Source organism: Propithecus coquereli, unplaced genomic scaffold (assembly GCF_000956105.1).
Source record: "Propithecus coquereli isolate 6110/MARCELLA unplaced genomic scaffold, Pcoq_1.0 Scaffold96, whole genome shotgun sequence".
NCBI classification, from domain to species: Eukaryota; Metazoa; Chordata; class Mammalia; order Primates; family Indriidae; genus Propithecus; species Propithecus coquereli.
This window is the reverse complement of record NW_012155951.1, coordinates 83,661-104,525: the sequence shown is the minus strand read 5'-3', so window position 1 is coordinate 104,525 and position 20,865 is coordinate 83,661. Positions and strand designations below refer to the sequence as shown.

Below are 20,865 nucleotides of genomic sequence, written 5' to 3'. Positions count from 1 at the left end.
GGGATATTTTTGGCATTTCCCCCCTCTTATCTTTTCTGACTTCTAGGCATTTTTCCCCATTACCGTTTCTGACTTCTAGCCATAGATCCTAGCAGGAAAGAGTCATTAAGAGACAGGCAGAAGCCAAGTGCCAGCTTTTATTTCTGGAACGGAAGGGGAAAGGAGCTATTGGCCTGATTCCATGGATCGGGCCAGGGAGATACTGATGCATCTGTGTTGTGGTCTCTTTGGCAGCCAGGTTACCAGAGGTGGCAGCGGCTGGAAGGGTTCAGGAGGGTTCCACGTGGACAGCGGAAATATCTGGCAAAGGCTGGGGTGTTGCTGAGGGGCCCGTGGACTCGAAGGGGGCCAAGGCTGTGTGTGCGTTGGGAGTCCTGGGAGCTGTGCCCTCTGCACATGGCCTGGGCAGGAAGAGGGTCAAGGAGGGAGGAGGGCCGGTTGTGAGTGAGGTCTGCAGGACAAGGCTGATCTGGTAACACGGGGTGACTGGGAAGGGCAGAGAGAGGGGGGACAGGGAGTAAAGTGCTTCAAGGGCCACCTGAAGGATCTACCAATTGTAGGTCATCTAATCCGGGCATAGGGGTCGGAGGGAGGGCCTGGCTGTGTAATGACACCGTCTGTCAGTGACCGGGAGGTGGGGCCTGATGGAACAGCTCTGGGAGGAGGGCTTCAGGGTGCTGAGGAATTGGGGACTGGGTCGTCTAGGCAGCACAGGGTGCTTAAGGGGTTATGTCAGGTTGGCACTGCACTTGGGGGTGGAGTGTCTGAAGAGGAGTGTGTATACAGTCAGCCTGTGGCAGGCTCATTTTTAAGGCATCTGTAGTTTGAGTGCATGAGAGAAGAAAAAAATTGGGCTCATCTCATGGAGAGACCTGGGAGTAGAGTTTTGTTTACATTTTGAGTGGGGGTGGGGGGCTCAATTTGATGGAAGAAAACGCAGTAATCTGAAGGATGATTCCGAGGGGGAGTGAGGAAGGATGACAGTGGGGACATACGTGGCAGAGGGCTAGGGCATTTGGGAGGGAGTTTGGGGGAGGGGAAGTTCTGCGAACTTCAGCGTTAGGGTCGGTGTAAGCTCTGGTGGGAGGCAGGCACTGCCTACCTGGGCGTAGCTTCGGAAGAAGATCTGCTCGGGCCTCAGGTCCAGGCTGGGCAGGGTGGTCTCCCCGTAGTGCCAGAACAGCCTCTGGTTGTATGCCTGGACAGGGGCGGGGTGGAGAGTGCCCTCAGCCTCCAGACCTGAGGCCACCTGAAAGTCCACTGCCCTCCAGGGACCCAGAGCCAGTCCTTGGCCTTCTTCACTGGTTCAGCCTGACACAATGGTCTAGGCCAGAGAAAAGGGTACGTGCCAGCAGACTTATAACTGTCCTAGGAAACGGGGACTTACGGGGTGGGAACGGGATCCCCAAGTTGCCATCTGTTCGGCAGGGACGTGAGGGCAGAAAGCTATGCCAGTCTGTTTGTGTGAGGGATGGTGGAAGGAAACCTTGCGGGCAGGGTTTCCAGCCTGCCAGTGAAAACAGACGGCAGCCCCCGGCTACCTGCAGTGCAATGGCCAGCCCGCCCACGTCTGCTGCGTTCTCCAGGAATGTGCCAGAACCATTGAAGGAGCTTCTGCCATGAGATGAGAAGGCAGCATAATGGCGCTCCAGGCACTGCAGCTCCCTCTGCAGCGCATGGGTGTCACAGGCTGGGCAGCCCCCGGGGAGCACTGTCGAAAATGGGGCAAGAGGATGCACAGGTGAGAGGTGGTGCTCGTGGGGTGCGGATGTGGGGCGTGCCGCAGACTGACCTGGCTCCCAGGAACGATGCAAAGTTTCCAGGACTGTCCCATCCAGAGGCCTCAAATTACCTCCCTCTCCCCCCAGGCCTCCCTTTGGACCTTCCCTTGGGTTCCCCATGCCCTACCTCCCGGTGGCCCTGTTACTCACAGAGCTTGTAGAAGACGTGCAACAGCTCGTGGGCCATGATGCTGCCAGCAGCGCCAAAGTTCACGGCTCTAGGAGACAGGGGCTCGTCTTACCCCTAGATGCCCTCAGTAATTTTTACCTCAATTCTCCAACCACAAGTCCTATCCATCATATTAAAATAACACCTGCCAACCCCTCTTGGGAAACTCTCTGCCCACCCTCACAGAATCCTCCTACCTGGGGTAGCCAGGGTGGAAGAATGGGGGCTGGAGGAGTCCAGCTGGGAAGACCACCACATGGTCAGGTATTGAGTAGTAAGCGTTGACAGCCCAGGGGGACATTTTCCATCTGGGGAAAGAGCACATACATACAAGTGCCACCATTTATTGCCCTCCCACCCCCAGACATACACGTCCCTCCCAACTACTGCCCCTGTTCCTGCCCTGGCTTCCATTCCTCCTAATCGTGGGTAGATATCTCCGGGATGGAGTGTCTGTGTCTCCCCTGCTCTCACACCTGTGGTGGGGCAAAGGCTGTAAGAAGCTCCGGACAGTTCTGGCTTGAAGGGATCGGGCACAGCTCAGGACGGACTGCAGGAAGCTAGGTCCAAGCTGTATCTGGGGAGGAGGCAGGAGGTGACTTGAGTACACAGAGACAAATAGAGACGCACACTGACATATGCTGACAGATACATTCGAACACAAACAGGCGAGCCCTGACACACGGGCATCCGCAGATTGCAGAGGCCAGCCCAGTGGCCTCAGCACGTGTTGGGGCAGACGGGCTTTACACGTATCAGCACATAAGACACACTCAGGCAAGTCACGGGATGCACGCAGGCATGTGTGCACACACACGTCGTGACCTGAAAATGTTCTATTCTTTTGCCAGCAAGACATACAGTGTGGACATTCCCCCAGAAAGCCCGGCCGGCACCAGGGCAAGGAAGGGGTTGGTTAGAATCACCCGGGGCAAACCGACCATCTGGCAGACACTCAGGAGGGCCAGTGAAGTGAGGAGAAAGAAGGCAAGGACTGAGAAAAGATGGGAAGCTCAGGGACCCACATCACTGTATTCTTGTCTGGCCAGCTCTGGCTCCAGGACCCATTCTGGGGCCCCCATCTCCACCTGCAGTTGGGTGACCTGGAGAGAGACACAAAAGGTGGTAAGAGCCCAGCTGTGCCCAGTCCACTGGAGGCAAGTTCTCCTGCTGGCCGCCCTGCTCCAGCCTTCCTTGCTGTCTCCAGGCTGTGTGTGCAGCACACTGGCCTTTACGCTTGGCATGTGCCCTTGGCATCTGGCGCTCTCCTCCAGTCCCCATCTGGCTTGGTCCACTACTCTAACCACCCCCCACCGCTCCCACATTGGCCCTTACACCCAGCCTGACCTTGTCCTGGGCCTCCTCCTGGGTCTCCCTATTCATCCAGGGAAGCCGTCTGAGGCGAGTGACCAGGGTGTCCCTGATGGCCGTGAATAATTCCATGGCCTGTGGGAGTGAGGTCGGGGACAGGAGAACAGGCTCAGGGCCTCAGCCGGCCCTGCCTGCGCACCTGACCTGAGGAAGAGGCCTTGGCCCCAGGGAGCTTCCTGGGCTGCCTGTCAGAGAAAGGGGGAGAGCTGAGAAAGATAGGGTGGTAAGGACACCTCCCAGGTGACCACAGCTCTCCAGGGTGCGAAGATCTGCAGAGCAGGAAAGGCAGTGCCAAGTACAGAGAGGGAAGGTGCGAGCCGGCCGGCCCTGAGGGTCCACCAGGGAGACACTTACTTTCCACAGGGAGATCTCAGCCTGATGGGGGAGAGAGACACCGTCCTTACTCTTGGAGCCAGGCAAACCACTCAGAACGCAGAGGGAGGAAGAGGGCTGTCCCTCCCTTCTCTGATCTTGTGGGCCTTCACCTCACACCTTCTTAAGATATTCACTCTCTCTCCCTCTTCCTGAGCCCTCGAGCTTCCCAACCTGAGTGTGTAGTCACTGCTTGTCCAGCTGTCTACCACCTGGTGTATATATACCCTTCCTTATACACATTGCTGAGGAAGATGAATGACAACATCAGGAGACTTGGCTCTGGCATCAGACGGCCTGAGTTCAAATCCTAACTCTGCTATTTGGCAGCTGTGTGACCTTGGGCAAGTCACTCAACCTCTCTGTGCCTCGGTTCTCTCTTCTACAAAATTAGGAGGATATTAGGAATTAAATAAAGTCATTCATGCAAAGTGCTTACAAAAGTCCCAGGCAGGTGGTAGGCACTCAGAATATTCGGTGGTTACTTATTTGCCCTCAAGATTATGTCATCCCATTCTCATGTCAGTTCATGTGCCGTTAAAAAATCTTAGGTAAGCAGGGAGGAGCCTGAGAGGTCACAGAGTTCGATTTTCTCATTTTACGGTTGAAGCAGCATGAGACCAGGAGAGCTGGGTGACCCGTCCGAGCTAGTGCATGCTGGGGAGACTTTGTGGCCCGTAGCTGAGCGGTGCTCACCCTGGGGCTGGAGCAGTTCTTCGGGTCCTCTTGCTCTGTGGACTCTCTGTCTGGGACTGCCAGAGTCCCCAACCACACAGACCACCGAGAAGGGCAAAGTCCACAGAATGAGGAAGGGCAGTTGGGCGGGAAGGGGTGGAGGGACACGGGCTGGGAGAGCCCTTACATACAGCACTTCGGGTCCTCCAGTCAAAGGCCTCTCGAACATATAAGGCCGCCAGGGTGGGCTGGAAGAAGGTGCCTGTCTCCTCCACGCACTGCATCCATCGAGGGCGGGCAGACTACGGAGACAGAGCTGCAGTGAGTGCCTTCTGTCCACGGTGCTCTCCTCATCTGCCTCCCAGACCAATCTTCTCTAGGTCTTCATCCCCAGAGGTGTTCTCTCAACTGGATTTTCTGGGTTCTATCTCGGTTTATTATCCCTTTGGGTGACACACAGTGCTACTCAGCAAGAGGGCCTCCGGCCTCCTCCAGGGTTAGTCTCGGGAGCCTGGCTGAGCAAATCCTCCACGTTTATGCCTACTGAATGTGACAGCGAGGCCTGGGGGAGTCATCGTCCTAGAGGACTGAAGAGCTCCTGGCAGGGAGAGGACGAGAAGCCAGACCTCTTACTCCGGCAGGTGCGCCTCCCGCCCACCCGTCCCACTACCGCACGCTCCGCTCCCAGGTCCCAGCAATGACACCCACCCTCCCACGCTTCTTTGCCCAACACAGAAGATGGAGACAGTAACTCTGTCACCCGCCGTCAGCCTCACCCACCCTCCAAGCAGGAGTCTGGGCATCCTACTGTAGGATCTTGAACAGAAGGAAATTGCCAGAGTAAAACTGGGTTTTACATGCCACATTGTTTGCTAGGAGAGGAGGACAAAAGCCAAGACTAAGCATGTGAATTCGGAGAACTAGAAGTCTTTCGGCCAAATCAGGGAGGGGGGCAGGACGAGAAGCTGGGGGCTTTCACCGCAGAGGCGCGGAGGCAAACACTGGGGGGCGGAGGGCAGCGGCAACTGAGGTGCTTTTCCGCAGCAGGACCCAGAGAAGGAGAAACATAAGAGAGCGATGTGGGGAAAGGCTTGAGTGGCTTTGAAGAGCTGGCCAAGGGGGGAGGCCAGAGATGACACAGGTGCACACAGGCTGAACAGAGAAGCCCGCGCGGAGCCAGGGGTGAGGAGTAGGCAGCTGGCCTGAGGAAGCTCATAGAAACCAGATAATACACTGCTTGTGGGCCAGGGGCAGAATGGAGCCACAAGACTTTATTCCCCTCATTTATTTACCGCCCAAGATCTGCGGAGGGGAGGTAGGAAGGCTGCCCCTGTGCCCTCAGCGCGGGCTGGGCGGGTCTAAGGTCTGGGAGGGAGCCTACGAGCACCCACTAGAGGAACAGAAACTGGAGGCCAGGCTGGTGGTCACTGAGAGAGAGACTGCTGGGCCCACCGGTTACAGAGTTTATCATTTTGGAGGTTGCTCCAAACCCGGCTGTCCACATTTGTGTGTTCTAGTGCCTGCACCATGAGATCTGTTAGTCTCTTCTCTCATGAGGAGAAGGGGCTCAGACTCTCTCCGTGGTGTTAGTTGGAGCTCTGAAACCCAAATGTGAACAGCAAACAGGAAGTGGGAGGAAATCTGGGTCTGATAGCAGCAACTGGGTCAAGCAGGGGCTCTGCCAGCCACCGTCAGCATCCTCCTCCCTCCCGACAAGCTGACAAGCTTGGCTCTGGGACTGCCTCTCAGCAACGGTGGCCACGCCTGGGGCAGCAGCAATGGCAGGGGGGAGCCCATGTGAGCTGTGAGCTTGATAGTGTGGATGGGCCTGCCCTCTTCACACCCCTGCTTCCTGAGTTCTTTCCTGTTCTCCTCCTCTGGGGCCCGACCATTCCTCCAACATCCTCTGCCCGGGTACCTAACCACCGGAGAATACAGAGGCCACCTCAGACTACCGCTGCAGCTCTCTCCAGATGTGGAATGACAGTGTCTACCACATTGATGGGAAAGAGAGCACTAAAAAGAGAGAGAAAGAAATAGAATTAAAGGCAAAAAATCTCCAAAACATGAAGGATGGAAGAAATACTTCAAACCCAAGATAATGAAGTTTAGTGGATTAATTTTAGGGCACCAAAAACAAAAAAGTTGCAAATATGACCTCAGAACCAGGAATAAAAATATTTGAGAAATGACAAATACTAGGAAAAATTCTAAGAGTCTGGAGGGAAGCAAGAATTTGACCAATTTTCCACAGGGTGAAAGTAGATTTCCGAGATCTTTAATGTTAATTTCTAAACAAAATTTCTAGAATGAATCATTAAATGGACAGTTTTTGAACACTTGGAAAATAATGGGTAACTACTAAGGGCTGTCCATGGTGGGATCACAGAGGACAAATAAAGCCAAAATGATAACAATTCCTCTGATTAAAAGGCTCATCAAACTGGGGTACACAATGGACCAGAAGCCACTAACTTAAATCTGGGCCATGCACCATTGAGCGGTAGTCAGTGGCTGCCATGGAGGAGGCTGGCCCTATGCTTTCTGAGCTTCACACACACGGAGGCTGCAAATCTGAACACTGGCATGCCATCTCCTAATTTTTGAGTGTTGATGATTAATTCAAAGTTTGCAAAAGACTCTGAAGACTGACAAAACACATCTATAGACTAAATTCATCCTTAAGGGCCACCAGCATACAACCACGGAACAGAGTACTCAACTTTTACTAAGAGTAGATTATGAACTTAAACCCCTGTGCTTCAGCTATGCCAGCTATCAAAATGAAAATATTATCAGTTCTACCTTCCTCCCAGATGAGAGGATCAGGTGAAATAATACCCTGAAAGGACTCTGCATATTCTAAAGTACTGCCTCACTCTGCTGGCATTCTCTTGATTTATGTGAGGCATTTGGTATAGATTAAGTCCTAGTAAATTTGAAGGAGAAATTGATGTTGAATGATAGCATGATTTAAATGGAGTCTCCTTTGGCTGCACCATGACGAAACATCATTGATGAATGACTCCAAGTTCATATGGCCTGGCCAGCCCTTCCTACTGGGAACCGTACCTACTCCTCACCTAGCAACCCTGTTCCTCATCTTCCATTGTTTTCCTTCATAACACTACCTAACATATTTCATTTAGTTTATTAACTTTCTTCCTTCACTAAAACATATGTCTGAGGCAGAGACATTTGTCTATTTTTTTCACTGCCATATCCCAAGTGCCTAGAGAAGTATCTGGACTATAGGAGGTGCTCCAAAAATACTTGTTGCTAAACGAATGGATAAATTTATAGCTAAGTCTTCAATAACCTGATCCACTGCCCTTCCCCCTTCAGGATCTTAACAGTAGTCTGCGCCGAGACACGCTGGACAAAAGTGCACATGACCCACGGATGGCCTAGTGAATGACTAAAAAAGAGGTTAAGGTGACTTGAATAAATTGGGATGTTGGACTGAATATAAATAGTTCACATTTAATCAGCACAAATGTGAAGTTCTTCTTTTACTTCCCCAAACCCAGCTTCCCAAGTTTCCTAAGAGAAAGCCCTTTTCAGTGACTATACCTATATTCAGAACCAACTAACCAAAGACAGTCAGATAATGAGGTTTAGCAGTCTTTTTAAGAAAAGGATAGAAATTAGAATTCATTCAGGAGAATATGGTCAGCGGTCTGTAATTAGTGACCATTCGATAGAACCATAGAGTATGATCAAATCAAGGCCAAAACCTTGGTGGTGTCGTTGACTCCACACCTCCTCCGACATCACACATCAGTCAGGAGATCCCACTGCTAACCTTATAACATGTTCTTTTAAAACATAAAATCGGTAAATCCCTCTGCACGTCCCCATTTCCTGCGGAGAAGTGCACAAGTCACTACAGTGACCTACCAGATCCCATGTGGTCCTCTCCTTCCTGCTCTCGTGTCCTCTCCACTATTATCCCGTCCACTCTGCTCCTGGTGCCCTGGCCTCCTTGCTGATTGTCAAACACTTGGTGTGGGGGACACTCCAGCTGCAGTGGTGGGCACGGCCTGCCCTGCAAGCCTGCTCATCTCGCCTCAGCCAGAGCCACCAGGAGGGTCCTCATATGCACGCAGTTTTAGCCAGCCTGCCTCATGCCCCATCCCAATGAGGTGTCAGAGAACTCCTTCATCTCTCTAGACACTGCCTCTGTTCTACGTCCCACATAGAAATCCCACTGATCATTCAAATGCTCCTTGGTCTCTCCCTCTGGGGAACCCCAGCAGTCTGTTGTGCAAACCTGAGTTCTCTAGGAACATGGCCATGCCCATTCACTGCTGCTTCTGTGCTACAAAGACCTACTTGAGTGGCTGTGGCACACACCGCACAGCCAAAAACATTTACTTCCTTGCTCTCAATAGAAAGGTTTACTAATCCCTGATTTGTAACAGCCACTTATTTCTCAATCCTGGACAGGGTGTGGTTAAAAACATGACTTCGTGAGCCAAACAGATCTGTTTTTGAGTCTGTTCCTTTACTTATGAGCAGTATGGTCTTGGGAAAGTACCTTGGCCTTTCTGAGCCTAACCTCCAAGTGTTTCTGGAAGATTAAATAAAATAATGTATGCTAAGTGCCGACAGACTGTGACTACTCAATGTATATCAGCTATTATCATTATTGCTCTGTGTCATATTTTATCCTGTTGTTCCAGAAAGGTTAAGTGGCTTCTCAACAACGTAACTATTTGTTGACAGAGCTTGACTCAGCTTTTAAGCTCAAGGTCAATTATGTAGCTTAATGGAAAAGAGAAGGACTTCAGGATGTATAAGGCTTCTATTATACACTCTTTAGGTAAGACCCAACATTTGCAGTCTTACACCCTTCGAGAAGTGCCATCGGGCCATGGTGCTGGGATTTATAGGAAGCTGTTTGTCACCAGTGATTTCGTGGCAACCCCAACCAAGAGAACTTGGGGCTCTGTTCTGCCTAATCTGAAGCAAGAGAAAAGTTGGGCAGAAGCTTCCTGGGACTTGAGGTGAGGGCTCTAAGGAGTAATGCTTTTTGGTACAATGAACAAACACACAGACCCTGCAGCCAGAGTTCAAATCCTTGATCTACCAACTTACTAGCTATAGTACCTTGAGTAAGCTCTTTAATCTTTGTGCCTGGGTTTCCCCATCTTTAAAACAGGGACAAAATGGTATCCATGGTACCTCAAGGAATTGTGAGGATTAAACCAGCTAATAGATCTAAAGGACTTAAGAAATGTCTAGCACATTATAAGCTCTCAATAAGCAGTAACCACATTTTAGTCTCTGTGAATACCTTTTTCTTCTCTGAATTCCACAGACATTTCAGGTTGCCAAAGAGGACAGTTTCTCCAAGGCAGAGAAATGGTCCACAAATTACTAAGAAATCCCAGTGATTTTCAAGATTCAATTGAGGCCTTCACTGAGGTTGTATCCAATGTACGAGACACTTCTGTTTGTATTTGGAGATCTGACTTAGGATTTGAAGGTTCTCGGTGAAGAAGCATCTCTGCATCTTATGTTATAAGTAGACTCTGGGTAGTGAAGTGCATTTACTACCCAGCACTCTGCACAGATATATCAGAGTCTGCACCACAAAGCCCATGTATGGCCCAACAGAACCCCCTGGATATCAGGATGGCCTCTTTATAAAGCATCTTTGAATATAAAACATGGAATCGCCGAAACAGAGGGAAGACCACATGTGCTTCTCATCCCAGAAAATGCCAAGCTCTAGATCCAGGTCATAGAACTCAGGATAAGAGAAAATAGTGTAAGACTCATGACAAAGGAAGAGCAGTCCTTGATAACTTCAGAGTAGTATAATTAAACTCTAACATTCAGTAAGAGGCCAGAGAGGTGGCCAGGCCAAGAGATGTATTCCTGAAGGTCTGGCACCTGGTACCTTGGTTCTCAAGTGAAGCCTCATCTGTCCAATCTGCCTGCTTCCATGGAGAGCATCTACCATCACGCCCCTCTCCCTGATAGAGACATGCCAACATTCACTCCTCAAAGGAGAAGATACTCTTCTAGCCCCCAACGTGGAAAAATACACCCACTCTGCTCCTCACCACAGGTGGTTGCTCTGTCAGCTCTCGAAGTTTCTGGCTCAGCTCTCTGCGTGCATCCTGGAATTTACTGTCCAGGGCTGGAGAAAGTGTCCCCACCAGTCCCAAGATCATGTAGCTCTGCAGAAAGTCCCTATGGAGACAAAAGAGACCCACATAAGGGTTCCAGGGATGCCCCAAGAAAAGCCTCCTTGTACAAGTCACCCTGATACTTCCCAAGGCAGCTCCTTCTCTGTGTTTATAAAGAATACCTGTCTGGACATGCAAGCAAGTCAAGAAGAGCTTTTCTTGCAGTGAGTTGGGGGAGGCATTGGGGAATGACTGAAGGAACTAGATAAAGAGGAAACCTTCAAGGTCACAGGGAAAGAAGGCCCTGGGCTGGACGAAGGCTGGGCTCAGATGTAATGAAACAGATCCATCTACCTCCATGACCAAGAAATCTCAGCTCATCCACACATGCATCTCTTAATCACTGCACAGCTGGGCTCAGTGACTCCTCTGTGTCCCTCTGGTCATTCCCTTACCAGAGCTACACCAGACCCTCATGTAAACCTGCTCATTACCCATGAGTGGTTGTTTGCCTCCCTCAAAAACGATTTCCAGATGTTGCTGCCACTGATTTATGATGAAGAAGGGCCTTGAGTCCAAGCCCCTGGGAGGAGCTGCTGGCTTTGGGCGGTGGCCACACAGTATCCTGGGAGGCCGGGAGCCCAGTGTAGAACCACTCATGTAGAACTGCTTATGTGCCCCACCCTGATCCCTGATGACTTCCTGATCCCAGCAGAAGTGGTCTTAGATATTCTTTCCAGCAAGGGCTCCAGAATCCTCTCCCCACAGCTGAGAAATGTCCCCGCTCCCCAGCTTTCTTTCCTGGGAGTAGCTGCAGCCTTCACCACCTCCACCTCCCCAGCTCATGGGCCTGCTCCTCCTGCCTGCAGCCCTCAGCTGCCGAAGAGACACAAACACCCTCAGATGTCCCATATCTGACCTTCCAGCATATCCTGGAGCTCAGAGGCTCCCTACAGGCTGCTGTGCCCAGCAGCCCCCATGTCTTGGCTGACCCTGGACCCTTCACTTGGTGTGTGTGCTCCCAAGCCTCGCATCCTTCTTCTCTCCCCCACCCCCTCTCCTCTCCCACCCACCCCTCCCTGCCCCACAGAGAGCGGGACCCTCTCATCACCCTGGGAGGCCCTCACCAGCCTGCATTCCCCAAGATCTCCCGGGTCCCTGAGTCCTACGGGTCCTCAGACTGTCCTTCCATTTCCATGGCCTCCCCAATCCCACCCAAGGCAAACCTCTGAGTCAACACCAGCTCTTCCACCAGTTGTGACATGTCTTTCAAATACTCCAGGTCGTAGACCACGAGGGGTTGGGAGGGGCTCAGGGGCATCGGTGCAAATGTTGCTTGCAAGCAGGACAACCAGTCGATGGCAGGGGCCATTTCCTTAGAGGAGGGACACAAAGCTGAGGGGGGAAAGGAAAAGAGGAGAGAAGGAAGGGGAAAGGGCTTCCTCTTGGGCTTGAGAGAAAGAAGGGAAGGGGCTGGTTGGAGAAGGGGCCTGAGGCCCTAGAGAGTCCGGGGTGGAAAGGAGTCAGGAGTTAAGGCACTAGGAGGAAGGAGAAAAGGAGGTAAGAGAAGCTTGGGTGGGAGACCCTTGTGCTCACAATCCTCCAATCCCCCATTCAAGGCACCTGGAGTTGGTCAATAGTGACTGTCTGGAAGAGTTTTCCCTGTGCCTGCCGCTGCTCCAGGGGCCTCAGAAACTGAAAGAGGCGTGACGTGATGGAGATAGACAAGGAGGCATGTTCTTGCACCTTCTTTGGGTCCCCACCGAGCAAGGTTCCCAACTGGTTCAGGTAACTCAGGTACTCCCGAAAGATCTGGGGAAGGGCAACCTCGGTCACGGGTTCTGGAGACTCCTGCCCTTCTGGCCTCAGAGGGCAGGGCCTTCGTCCATACCACCTTACCTGGGCAGAGACCTTCTGTTCCTGCTCTTGCTTGAGGGGAACATCAAACTCTGGCTGGTCTATCTGGACACAAGAGAGGCTGGAGAGAGGTGGGGAGCATGGGGGGCAGAGAGGGTGGTATGGGAGCTAGGGAGTGTTCCGTGGAAGATGGCCACAGGACATGGGCATGCAGAGCACATAGAGAAGGAGTGAGAGTGGGGGCCGAGGGGCACCAGGGGAAGAGTCCAGACATGCAAATATGGCGGGACAGTGAGTATTAACAAGCTTGGGGATGCTTAGCAGGAGAGAAGCATAATAACTGGCATCCTGAAGGGACCCACCCCTTGTACCAGGGCCAGGGCTAGGACAAGGGAGGAGAGGCGCCCATCTCAGGTGCAAAATTTAAGAGGTACCCCAAACTCAGTAATCAAGATAATATTGTAATTAATATTTAAAAATTAAATAATATTTAAAAATTAATACAAAAGAATCTATGATAAATAAGATCTCAAAACCTTGCTTATCATGGACTTTTTTCCCCCAAAAAATCAACCCGTATTTCTGATCCATTTTGAAAAAACTATGGATGTGTTCAAGAAAGTCCTCAGTGTATTTCTGATTCATTTTGAAAAAAATTGTAAATGTTTAACAAAGGTTTACAATAGAGTTTTGTCACATTTTGAAAAAAAAAAAAGTATGACCTTTTTCCAGAAAAACAATCCACGATGAACAAAAATTTGATATTTTATACATTATGGATTTTTGCATTGCTTTTGATTTTTTAGGGATATTCACTAAAATACTATTTCTCTTGACACTGAGTTTTGGGGACCTTCTTAAGGTCCTTCTTGAGATGCTGCACACACCTCACCTGAGCTCTGGCCCTGCTCAGCCCATGATTCTGTTCTGAAGATCTTTGCTTCCATGCTTTCTTTCACCTCCTCCAATTTCAATATTCCACTCCCACCTTGAGCTATATACCTTTCCCTCATCCTAAAAAAACTTTCACTTGACCCTTTTGTCACATTTTATGTCCAAAGTTTAGGGAACAAAAGGCATCCATGTGCATTGTTTCAGCTTCCTTATCTCACTCCATACAGTATGAGTCCATTTCCACAACTGTTGGGAAACTATCTCATTCCTCATTCTCCGAGCTTGGAAATCTCTGGAGTCCGAGAAAACCCCTCCTTCCTGGTGTTCCTCCCCTTTCCTCTATGGCCTGTCCTTGTGGGTCCAGTTCCCTCCTCTCTGCATGCTCCTACTCTCTCTCTCCCTTCTGTTCCCGGCCCCTCCTTGGGGTGCTCCTGCCCCATCCATCCTTTCCACCTGTTCTTTCCCCGAGAGTCCGTCTAGGCACAAGCTGATGGACAGTAACCACCCTCCTCCCACTCCCATCAAATCATTTTGTGATTCCTCTGTTTCCCTCATTTATATTCAATCAGTCACAAAGTCCTCTAGAAACACCGTCACCACTAGGATGAAGTTGCCTAAATCCTATGCCTGTTCTTCCTTCCCACTTCTACCCCTACCGCAGGACCTCAGGGTGTTCATTTAGATTCTTTAGGGCCCCTAGGCTGACCTGCTAACTCACCATGAGCTCTATGCACAACTACCATAATATTTGGCCTCAGTAGCTGGTTTTCTGTTTTTTTTTTTTTTCTATTAATGTCAAAAGTTATCACCTCTGTTTGGCTTCTTAGGCCAGAACTAATCAGGCCCAACCCATGTCATCAGCCTTACTTCACCATCCCCCAGCCCCAAGTCCTCAGTTAAACAGACCTGTCTCCTCACGGACCCAACAGAGAAGTCACACCATTCCACGTTCGTCCCTGGGTGCAGGATTTCCCTACAGCCCTTTTAATGAGGACAGCTCCACCTCTGCCTTCACCTGCGTGAGCCAACTGTGTTTCCAGGCTCAGCTCACGCTCTCTCCTTGCTCAGCCTTTCTTTAGCTGCTTCAGATCTTAACTGACCCCTACGAGCCACACCAGGTAAACTCCTGAGCACACTTTTTAGAACTGAATTTTAGAATGCCTCATAGTGATGACAAGTTCTTCTTGTATATTCATTCTCTTATAATTTTGTGGAATTTTTGAGAGTAGGGGCAAAATACATAGATAGCATTACATTGCTTACCACGACAGTAATGGCACCAATGTTCTTATTTATTAATAGTTGCTCACTCAATAAATACCTGGTGTGGGCCTCTAGCTGCTTGGCCCTGTGCTAGGTCCTGAGGAACAAAGGTGCATAAGTATGGTCCTGGGCTGAGGAGGCTCACAGTCTTCAGTACAGAGTGTTAAATGCAGAGAGGGGGAGGAAATGGGAGGGAGGAGAGAAGGCCTTCACCTATTTCATAGCTAGGATGTCAATGAAGACTTCCTGGAAGAGATAATAACCAAAGCCAACATTTGAAAAATATAGAAGAGTCTTCCAGGCTGAGTGCGGGGGATTGTTGCAGGCAAAGGGAGCAGCATATGCAAAGAACGGAGGAATATTCTTGGCGCTACCAGTGAGTCAGCATGGCTTAGGGTGTCAGGGGAAGAGGGACATGCAGGAGATAAGGCTGGAGAAGTGTGGGGTCGGCTCACAAAGTACTTGCAATGCTTTGCTAAGGAACAGGGATTAGATCCTGATGACCTGGAGGCATTTAGATATAAACAACACAGCACAGTTAGCTCTTGGTTTAGAAAGTTGTCAGAAATGAAGAGTAAATAAGAGAGAAATGCTGGAGATAGGAAGACTAGTTAAGAGGCTCTGGCATTAATTCAGATCAGCAGGAAGGAAGACCAGAATTACTTCTATCCTCCCAGGACTGGCCCTGCTGCTCCGTTTCCCACCCCCACCTAGTGTTCTTAACTCTCATATTAATAATTTTCCCTTAAGATAAGGCTGGTCTCTATATTGCATGTTTTCCCTGTTTCCCCAACCTGCAGCCTTCCTCTAAGAGGTGATAGGCTAGAGTTGAGGCAGGTCCAGGCCCGCCTGTGCTTTTGCCAGTGTGCCCCTCACCTGGATGACTGGCTTGTGTGGAGAGGAAGGATGAGGTCCCAGGTAGGTTCTGAAGAATGGGAAGTGCCCATATTGACTCATGAGAAGTGTCAGAGTTTGGTTAAACTCTAAGGAAGTCCAATTACCGGAGATGGACCAGCCTCCAAGCTGGGAAGAAGAGGAGGGGAGGGCTGAGCATAGGATCCACGAGCCCCCTGCCCCTCTGTCTTGATCTTGTCTTTCTCAAAGAGCTGCCACCCCCTGACCTCTGCCCTGAGTCCTTTGATCTCTCTGGGGCTCCACGTCTATCCTTCCTTCTCTGCCTTCACCCAAGGTCCTGGTACTTCCACAGGGCATTGCCATTTCTAGCTCCATCTCCCTCCTAGAACTTTGGGATCCCTAGGAAGAAGACCCATCCTCTAGAAAAAAAAAAATGGCAGCCCCAAGCAAGCCTTGGTCCTATATGTTATGCATCCAGAAAAGTCGATATCCCAACTTTTCTCACCTCCTCAATAACTTGTCTGAGGGGACCAGCCCCTGCGGCTTCAATGGCATGTGTGTCCATGCAGGAATTATAGAATTGGAAGGCCTTCTCCTCCCCCGAACCTGGGTGCCAGGGGCCCTGGGCCTCTAGAAAGGAAGCATGGGAGAATTAAAGGAGTGGAGACCAGTCTAGTGACAACAGGGAGCCGGGGAGACAGGGAGTGCACAGGAAAGAAGGGACGACTCCACAGGATATGGAAGGAAGGGGAGGAACAGAGGTGAGGGAAATCAGAAAGATGAGAAGACTGCCCAATTTGAAATGGATCGACTTGATGGAAGGATAAAAGCAGGGAGAGGGAGAAGAAGACAATGAGGAAGATAAACAAAATGTGGAAAAGAAAACAGGAAGGAAAAGACTTGGAAGAAAGGGGAAAAAGAAGAACATGTGGGATTTGGGTAGAAAAGGGGTAGAAATGGAAGGTAGGAGAGAAATGAATGAAAAAATTTGACAAATTCAGGAAACTAGAGAACTTAGAGGGATGGGAGAGAAGAAAACTCATAAGCAAAGGTTTAACAAGGGAAGAAACAGGGGAGGACTCCCTAGTCCAGACTCCTCATCCATGGATCCCAGAAAATGAAGACATTACCGTAATCAGATGCACACCCCTCTGCATCACCCACCCTCTGATATCTAACGCTTCCCCTCAGTCCCCCCAAATCTCTTTGTTCCACTGTGGACAATGAAATTTCTCCTAAGCATATTCTTCCTTTTCATCTCTGTACCTTAACCGAAAATATGCTTCCGCCAAGAGAGAGTCAACCTCCCACACTTTCCCCTTCAGAAAAGGAAGGCAGAGGGCTACATTCATTTCTCCCAGATTCCAAATGATGCCATTGACACATCCCTGGTGTTGGAGAACTGGAAGTGCGTGCCTGTCCCATGTATTCTTGTTCCCCAATTATCAGCACCATCCGCCAGCTTCCTGGGACCCACTTCCAACCTCCTACACAGCCTCCGTTCCTCCTCCTGATCTTCCTCAGTCCTGGTGGCTGTTTTCTCTCCTTCACAGCCTCCATCTGCCTTCCAGATGACTTCCACGCCTTCCAGCACACCAGGTGTGCCCAGTGACATTTACTCCCTCAGGCCTTTGCACGCACCACACCACAAGTGGTGTAGCCCCACTGGCTTCTCATGCCACCGCCCTGCCTCTTCCCTTCCTCCACCGTCTCCAGCCATCCCTCCCTCCTCCCATCTGCTCCAGTTCAGCTTGCTGGCATGGTCATGCTTCCAATGAGAAGCAAGAGACCCTGTGGGAGCAGAGATCTGGGGTGTGGCCCCATGTGGACAAAGAGGCCTGGGAGACCAGAGGGTCTGAAGCTCAGGAACTGGGTGGGGGAGGAAAGAGCTGAAGGGCAGGGGTGTTGAGGGGATGCAGTGGAGGGAGATACCATGCCTGGAGTAGAAATTGAAAACTTGGGGGAAACAACAAAGAAGATGGAGCTTATTGAAAGGAGGAACTTGTAATCACAGATAAACAAAGGGGAAGGAGGATGGGGATGAGAAAAAGAAGATCAAGAGAGGGGTCAAGAGAGATGGAAGCAGGGAGAGGGCAACTGAGGTGACGGGACATTGGGAGAGAGGCAAGGCCAGGCAGTCACCCCATGGCCATGTAGGGCTTGTTCTGGGCTCAGAGGCACCCCCGTGCCCGGGAACGTCCACCCTGCTCTCCTCACCCAGTATCCTCCAAAGTCGCCTCTTGTTCTCCTCAGCAAGGGCCTGGACGGAATCGCTGGTCTCGTTGGCCTTTCCGCAGGCAAAGCTGAAGAAGTCGGTGCAGGGGTCCACCTTGCTGTTCCCAGAGGCCAGGTAAAGAGCCCGGAGTTCCCAGCACTCGGGTGTCTCACAGGAGCCTGGGGGGAGATGCTTGCTGGAAAGGATGGGCAGAGGCCAGGGCGGCCCCGGGCCAGGCAGGGGACGTGGGAGGACAGGACGGAGAGGCTGGCAGGAGGGAATGGCTGGGATTCAGGCGGGAAGAGGTCGGAGGCTCAGGGTGGGTGCAGGAGCCCAGGGAGCAGGATGGTGACTAGGGTGGGGGTCCCGGGATCTTACTCGGGCCACAGTTCTGGAAGGTGTACAACAGAAACACAGAAGCAGCAAGGAGCAGGCTTAGGAGCAGGACAGTCATCAGTGCCCGCCTGGCCATTGCCCCCAGCCTGCTCCACTCTGTGGGCAGCCTCTCTTCTGGAGAGTTCTGTAGAGGAGCGAAACCAGGAGGTGAAAAACACAAAGTGGACAGGGTGGAGAGAGCAGGATGGGGAGAAGAGGGGAGGGGAGGGAAAATGCATCTTTTAGTGCTAGGTTATCCCTTTATCCAGAGAGAACTCTCCCGATTCTTCCTAAACCAACCCTGTGTAGCCCCTGGGAGATGAGGAAGCACAGAATGTCTCCGTGTTGGGTAAAGATAAAGCAGGCCATTAGGGGATGAGTGTTTGTGAGATGTTGGAGCCGGGGGTGACAACATCGGGGTATTCCAGGTCACTTACCTCCTGGCTCTGGAGAGTCCTCATTCGGGGGCCCCGGCTGGGTTCCCTTGGCTCTTCCTCACTTTTGTCCTCACCCTCCTGAAGTGAGTGGAGGGGAAGGAGGAAGAGGATGGTTCAAGAAGAGGGTGCATCAAAGAGAGTTTCATCAGGCCAGTTGACAGCGCACCTGCACTCACACACTCTTTTTTATTTCAGGGCTGTGTTCCCAGATGAGCTTCAGAGCGGACCTCTCTCCCGGAGGTGCCATTTCTCCCCTCCCTCTTTGATCACCTCCGCCTCCTCCTTCCCCCTTTCTGCTCCCTCCTCTCCAGTGGGGGCAGGGCTTTTGCCCACAGCCACCCCCAACTCCCAACCTGGGCCTCAGATTCCAAAAGGAGATGGTGTCTCCAGGGGACTTGCCATCTCTCTGTCCTTTTCTCTGGCTCCAGAATCTTTTCTTGTTCTGTTCTAGGTGCTGGCTCTGAGGACTGGGATCCAGGAAACAGCCTCCCTCCTGCCCCAACCCCCGTTCCTTGGTCCCGGAGAAGGGGCACTTCTGCTGCTCTTCCCCGTTCCCAAGCAGGCTCTGGCCTCTGGGCGGAGCCTGTTTATCAGTGGGGGGACACCCAGGCCTCTCCCCTCCTTTATCTGGGCTTCTCAGGGGAGCGGAGGGCGGAGGGCAGGAGCTTCACTCCCCAGGCAATGCTGCCCTTGGCTGCCCCTGTTGTCCTGCTCTGTTACTTTGCTCAAGAAGTTCCTTTATTTCTGTCTATTCTTCTGTCTCTCTTTTCTTCAGTAAAAAAAAAAACAAACAAAAAAAAAACAAATCTGAGGCACAATAAAATTTTAAAGACTTTATTTGAGTAAGAAGCAATTCATGAATTGGGGAACGCCAGACAGACAGAGGTTTAGGGTTTCGATCACAAAATGTCAGAGGCAAGTATTTATTGGGAGAACGTGGAAGCAAAATAAGAAACTATTTGATTGATTTGAAGTTATCTAATTGCCTTTTTTTAGGTTCTTTGTTGGAAAGTCCTGAGTCACATAAATTATATGTTAGTTGGCTGCTTATGATTGGCGGGGGTTAAGTTTTATTTCTAACATAAGCATTTATCAGAAATGACCCAAGTTAAGCTCCACTTATGTTTGTGGTTTAAGCAAGAATAAGGCTATTTTTAAGGCTTTTGGTTTTGTTTGCTCGGGAAATTTTCAGGCCTGGTCTTCATTTTTTTGCTTTAACATTTCTCTGATTGAAATCTCTTGGATTCTTCGATGCCCAGGTCAAATGCCACCTTTCCCAGGGGGCCCCACAGCCGTGCCCATTCACACTGTTCCCAAGCATGCTTAATTGTTTCTGTAGGTGTTTCACAGCCCTGCTGGTGAAGGGCAGAGTCATGCATTAAAAAGATCACCCAACTAGGAGACCCTAATCTGCTAATTATTAGCTCTGTGACAATAAACAAGCCACTTAAACTCGCAGGCATGTAAGCAAGTTTTGTCATCTGGAAAATGAAGGTAATATTTGCCTGTGCTTGCCCCACAGGGTCTCATACCTTCTACAAAAGAGTGAGGCTTTCCTGAGCCCTCTGTCTTTCATCTGCAATCTGCTACACGGAGGGCTCGCATCTCCCTGTCGATGGAAAGCTATTTCGTGGCAGGTGCGGTGTCCCTTTTTCCTTCACGGCCACCCAAGGTGGATTATCAATGTTAGTAGGTACGAACTGCATTCCAAGCCAGAAACACACTTTCCCACATCCTATCGAGCCCTTACCTGTAGTCTCAGTGAAGTGAACACATTCCTGGAAGAAGGTGTTTCACTTCTGTCCCTTGTGTCCCCAACTCAGGGAAAATCGAATTCATTAGGATACCCTGGCAATATTTCTGGATTACATCAGCCCTGTGCTGGGGCCATGGTGTGGTTGCCAGGCTGGGCTGGGCATGGAAGGGGCAAAGCCACAGAAAAGTCAGAACTTCATGTGTTAGAAAGTAAGGCATTAGGGAAAGTAAGTCCTTTGAGGAAGGATGTGACAGGATGCTACTAGGAAAAGCTGTTGTGGCACTGAGCAGCTGGATTGATTGGATAAAAGACAAGAGGCAGAGCGGGGAGCTTGGTGTCGCAGGAGTGAGGAAGGGGGGCCCAGCCCAGGGGGCTGGCAGAAGGGAGGGAAGGATGTAGAAAGAAAAATTTATGGAAGAAAATAAAGTCCTGGTCACCGATTGAGTGGAGAGAGTGTTGTAATAGAGTCACCGATGAGCTCCAAGTTGTATTTCCAGATGACTAGGAGAATAGTGATGCCAGTGATAGAAAAAAGTGGAATTTTGGTTATGGGTGGGGGTGGGTATCAGCTTGACAGTACAATCACTACTGGGGATTTTGGAGGCATTTGGTTGGCTTGGGCACATCCCCATCGTGCCTCCTCTATGACCTTCCCTTTCCCAGAAAGTCCAATTTTCCTCAGGCATTCCCTTCCTTACTTGTTTC

The 20,865-nt window shown here is 50.7% G+C and overlaps 1 protein-coding gene across 1 annotated transcript; it reads right to left on the bottom strand.

Moving 5' to 3' along the window:
- Positions 1 to 239: 239 nt before the first annotated feature.
- On the bottom strand, positions 240 to 18,476 carry KEL (Kell blood group, metallo-endopeptidase). Its single transcript, XM_012665099.1, has 18 exons — positions 18,405 to 18,476; positions 17,971 to 18,112; positions 17,595 to 17,771; positions 15,883 to 16,007; positions 15,399 to 15,545; positions 12,408 to 12,470; positions 12,132 to 12,320; positions 11,735 to 11,883; positions 10,443 to 10,572; positions 4,560 to 4,670; positions 3,298 to 3,396; positions 2,976 to 3,053; positions 2,427 to 2,527; positions 2,148 to 2,258; positions 1,932 to 1,999; positions 1,542 to 1,711; positions 1,103 to 1,198; positions 240 to 401 (listed from the first exon to the last, which is right to left on the bottom strand). Exons 1-18 carry the CDS (start codon positions 18,426 to 18,428, stop codon positions 240 to 242), a joined length of 2,142 nt encoding a protein of 713 aa, XP_012520553.1. The 5' UTR covers positions 18,429 to 18,476.
- Between the last annotated feature and the right edge of the window lie 2,389 nt (positions 18,477 to 20,865).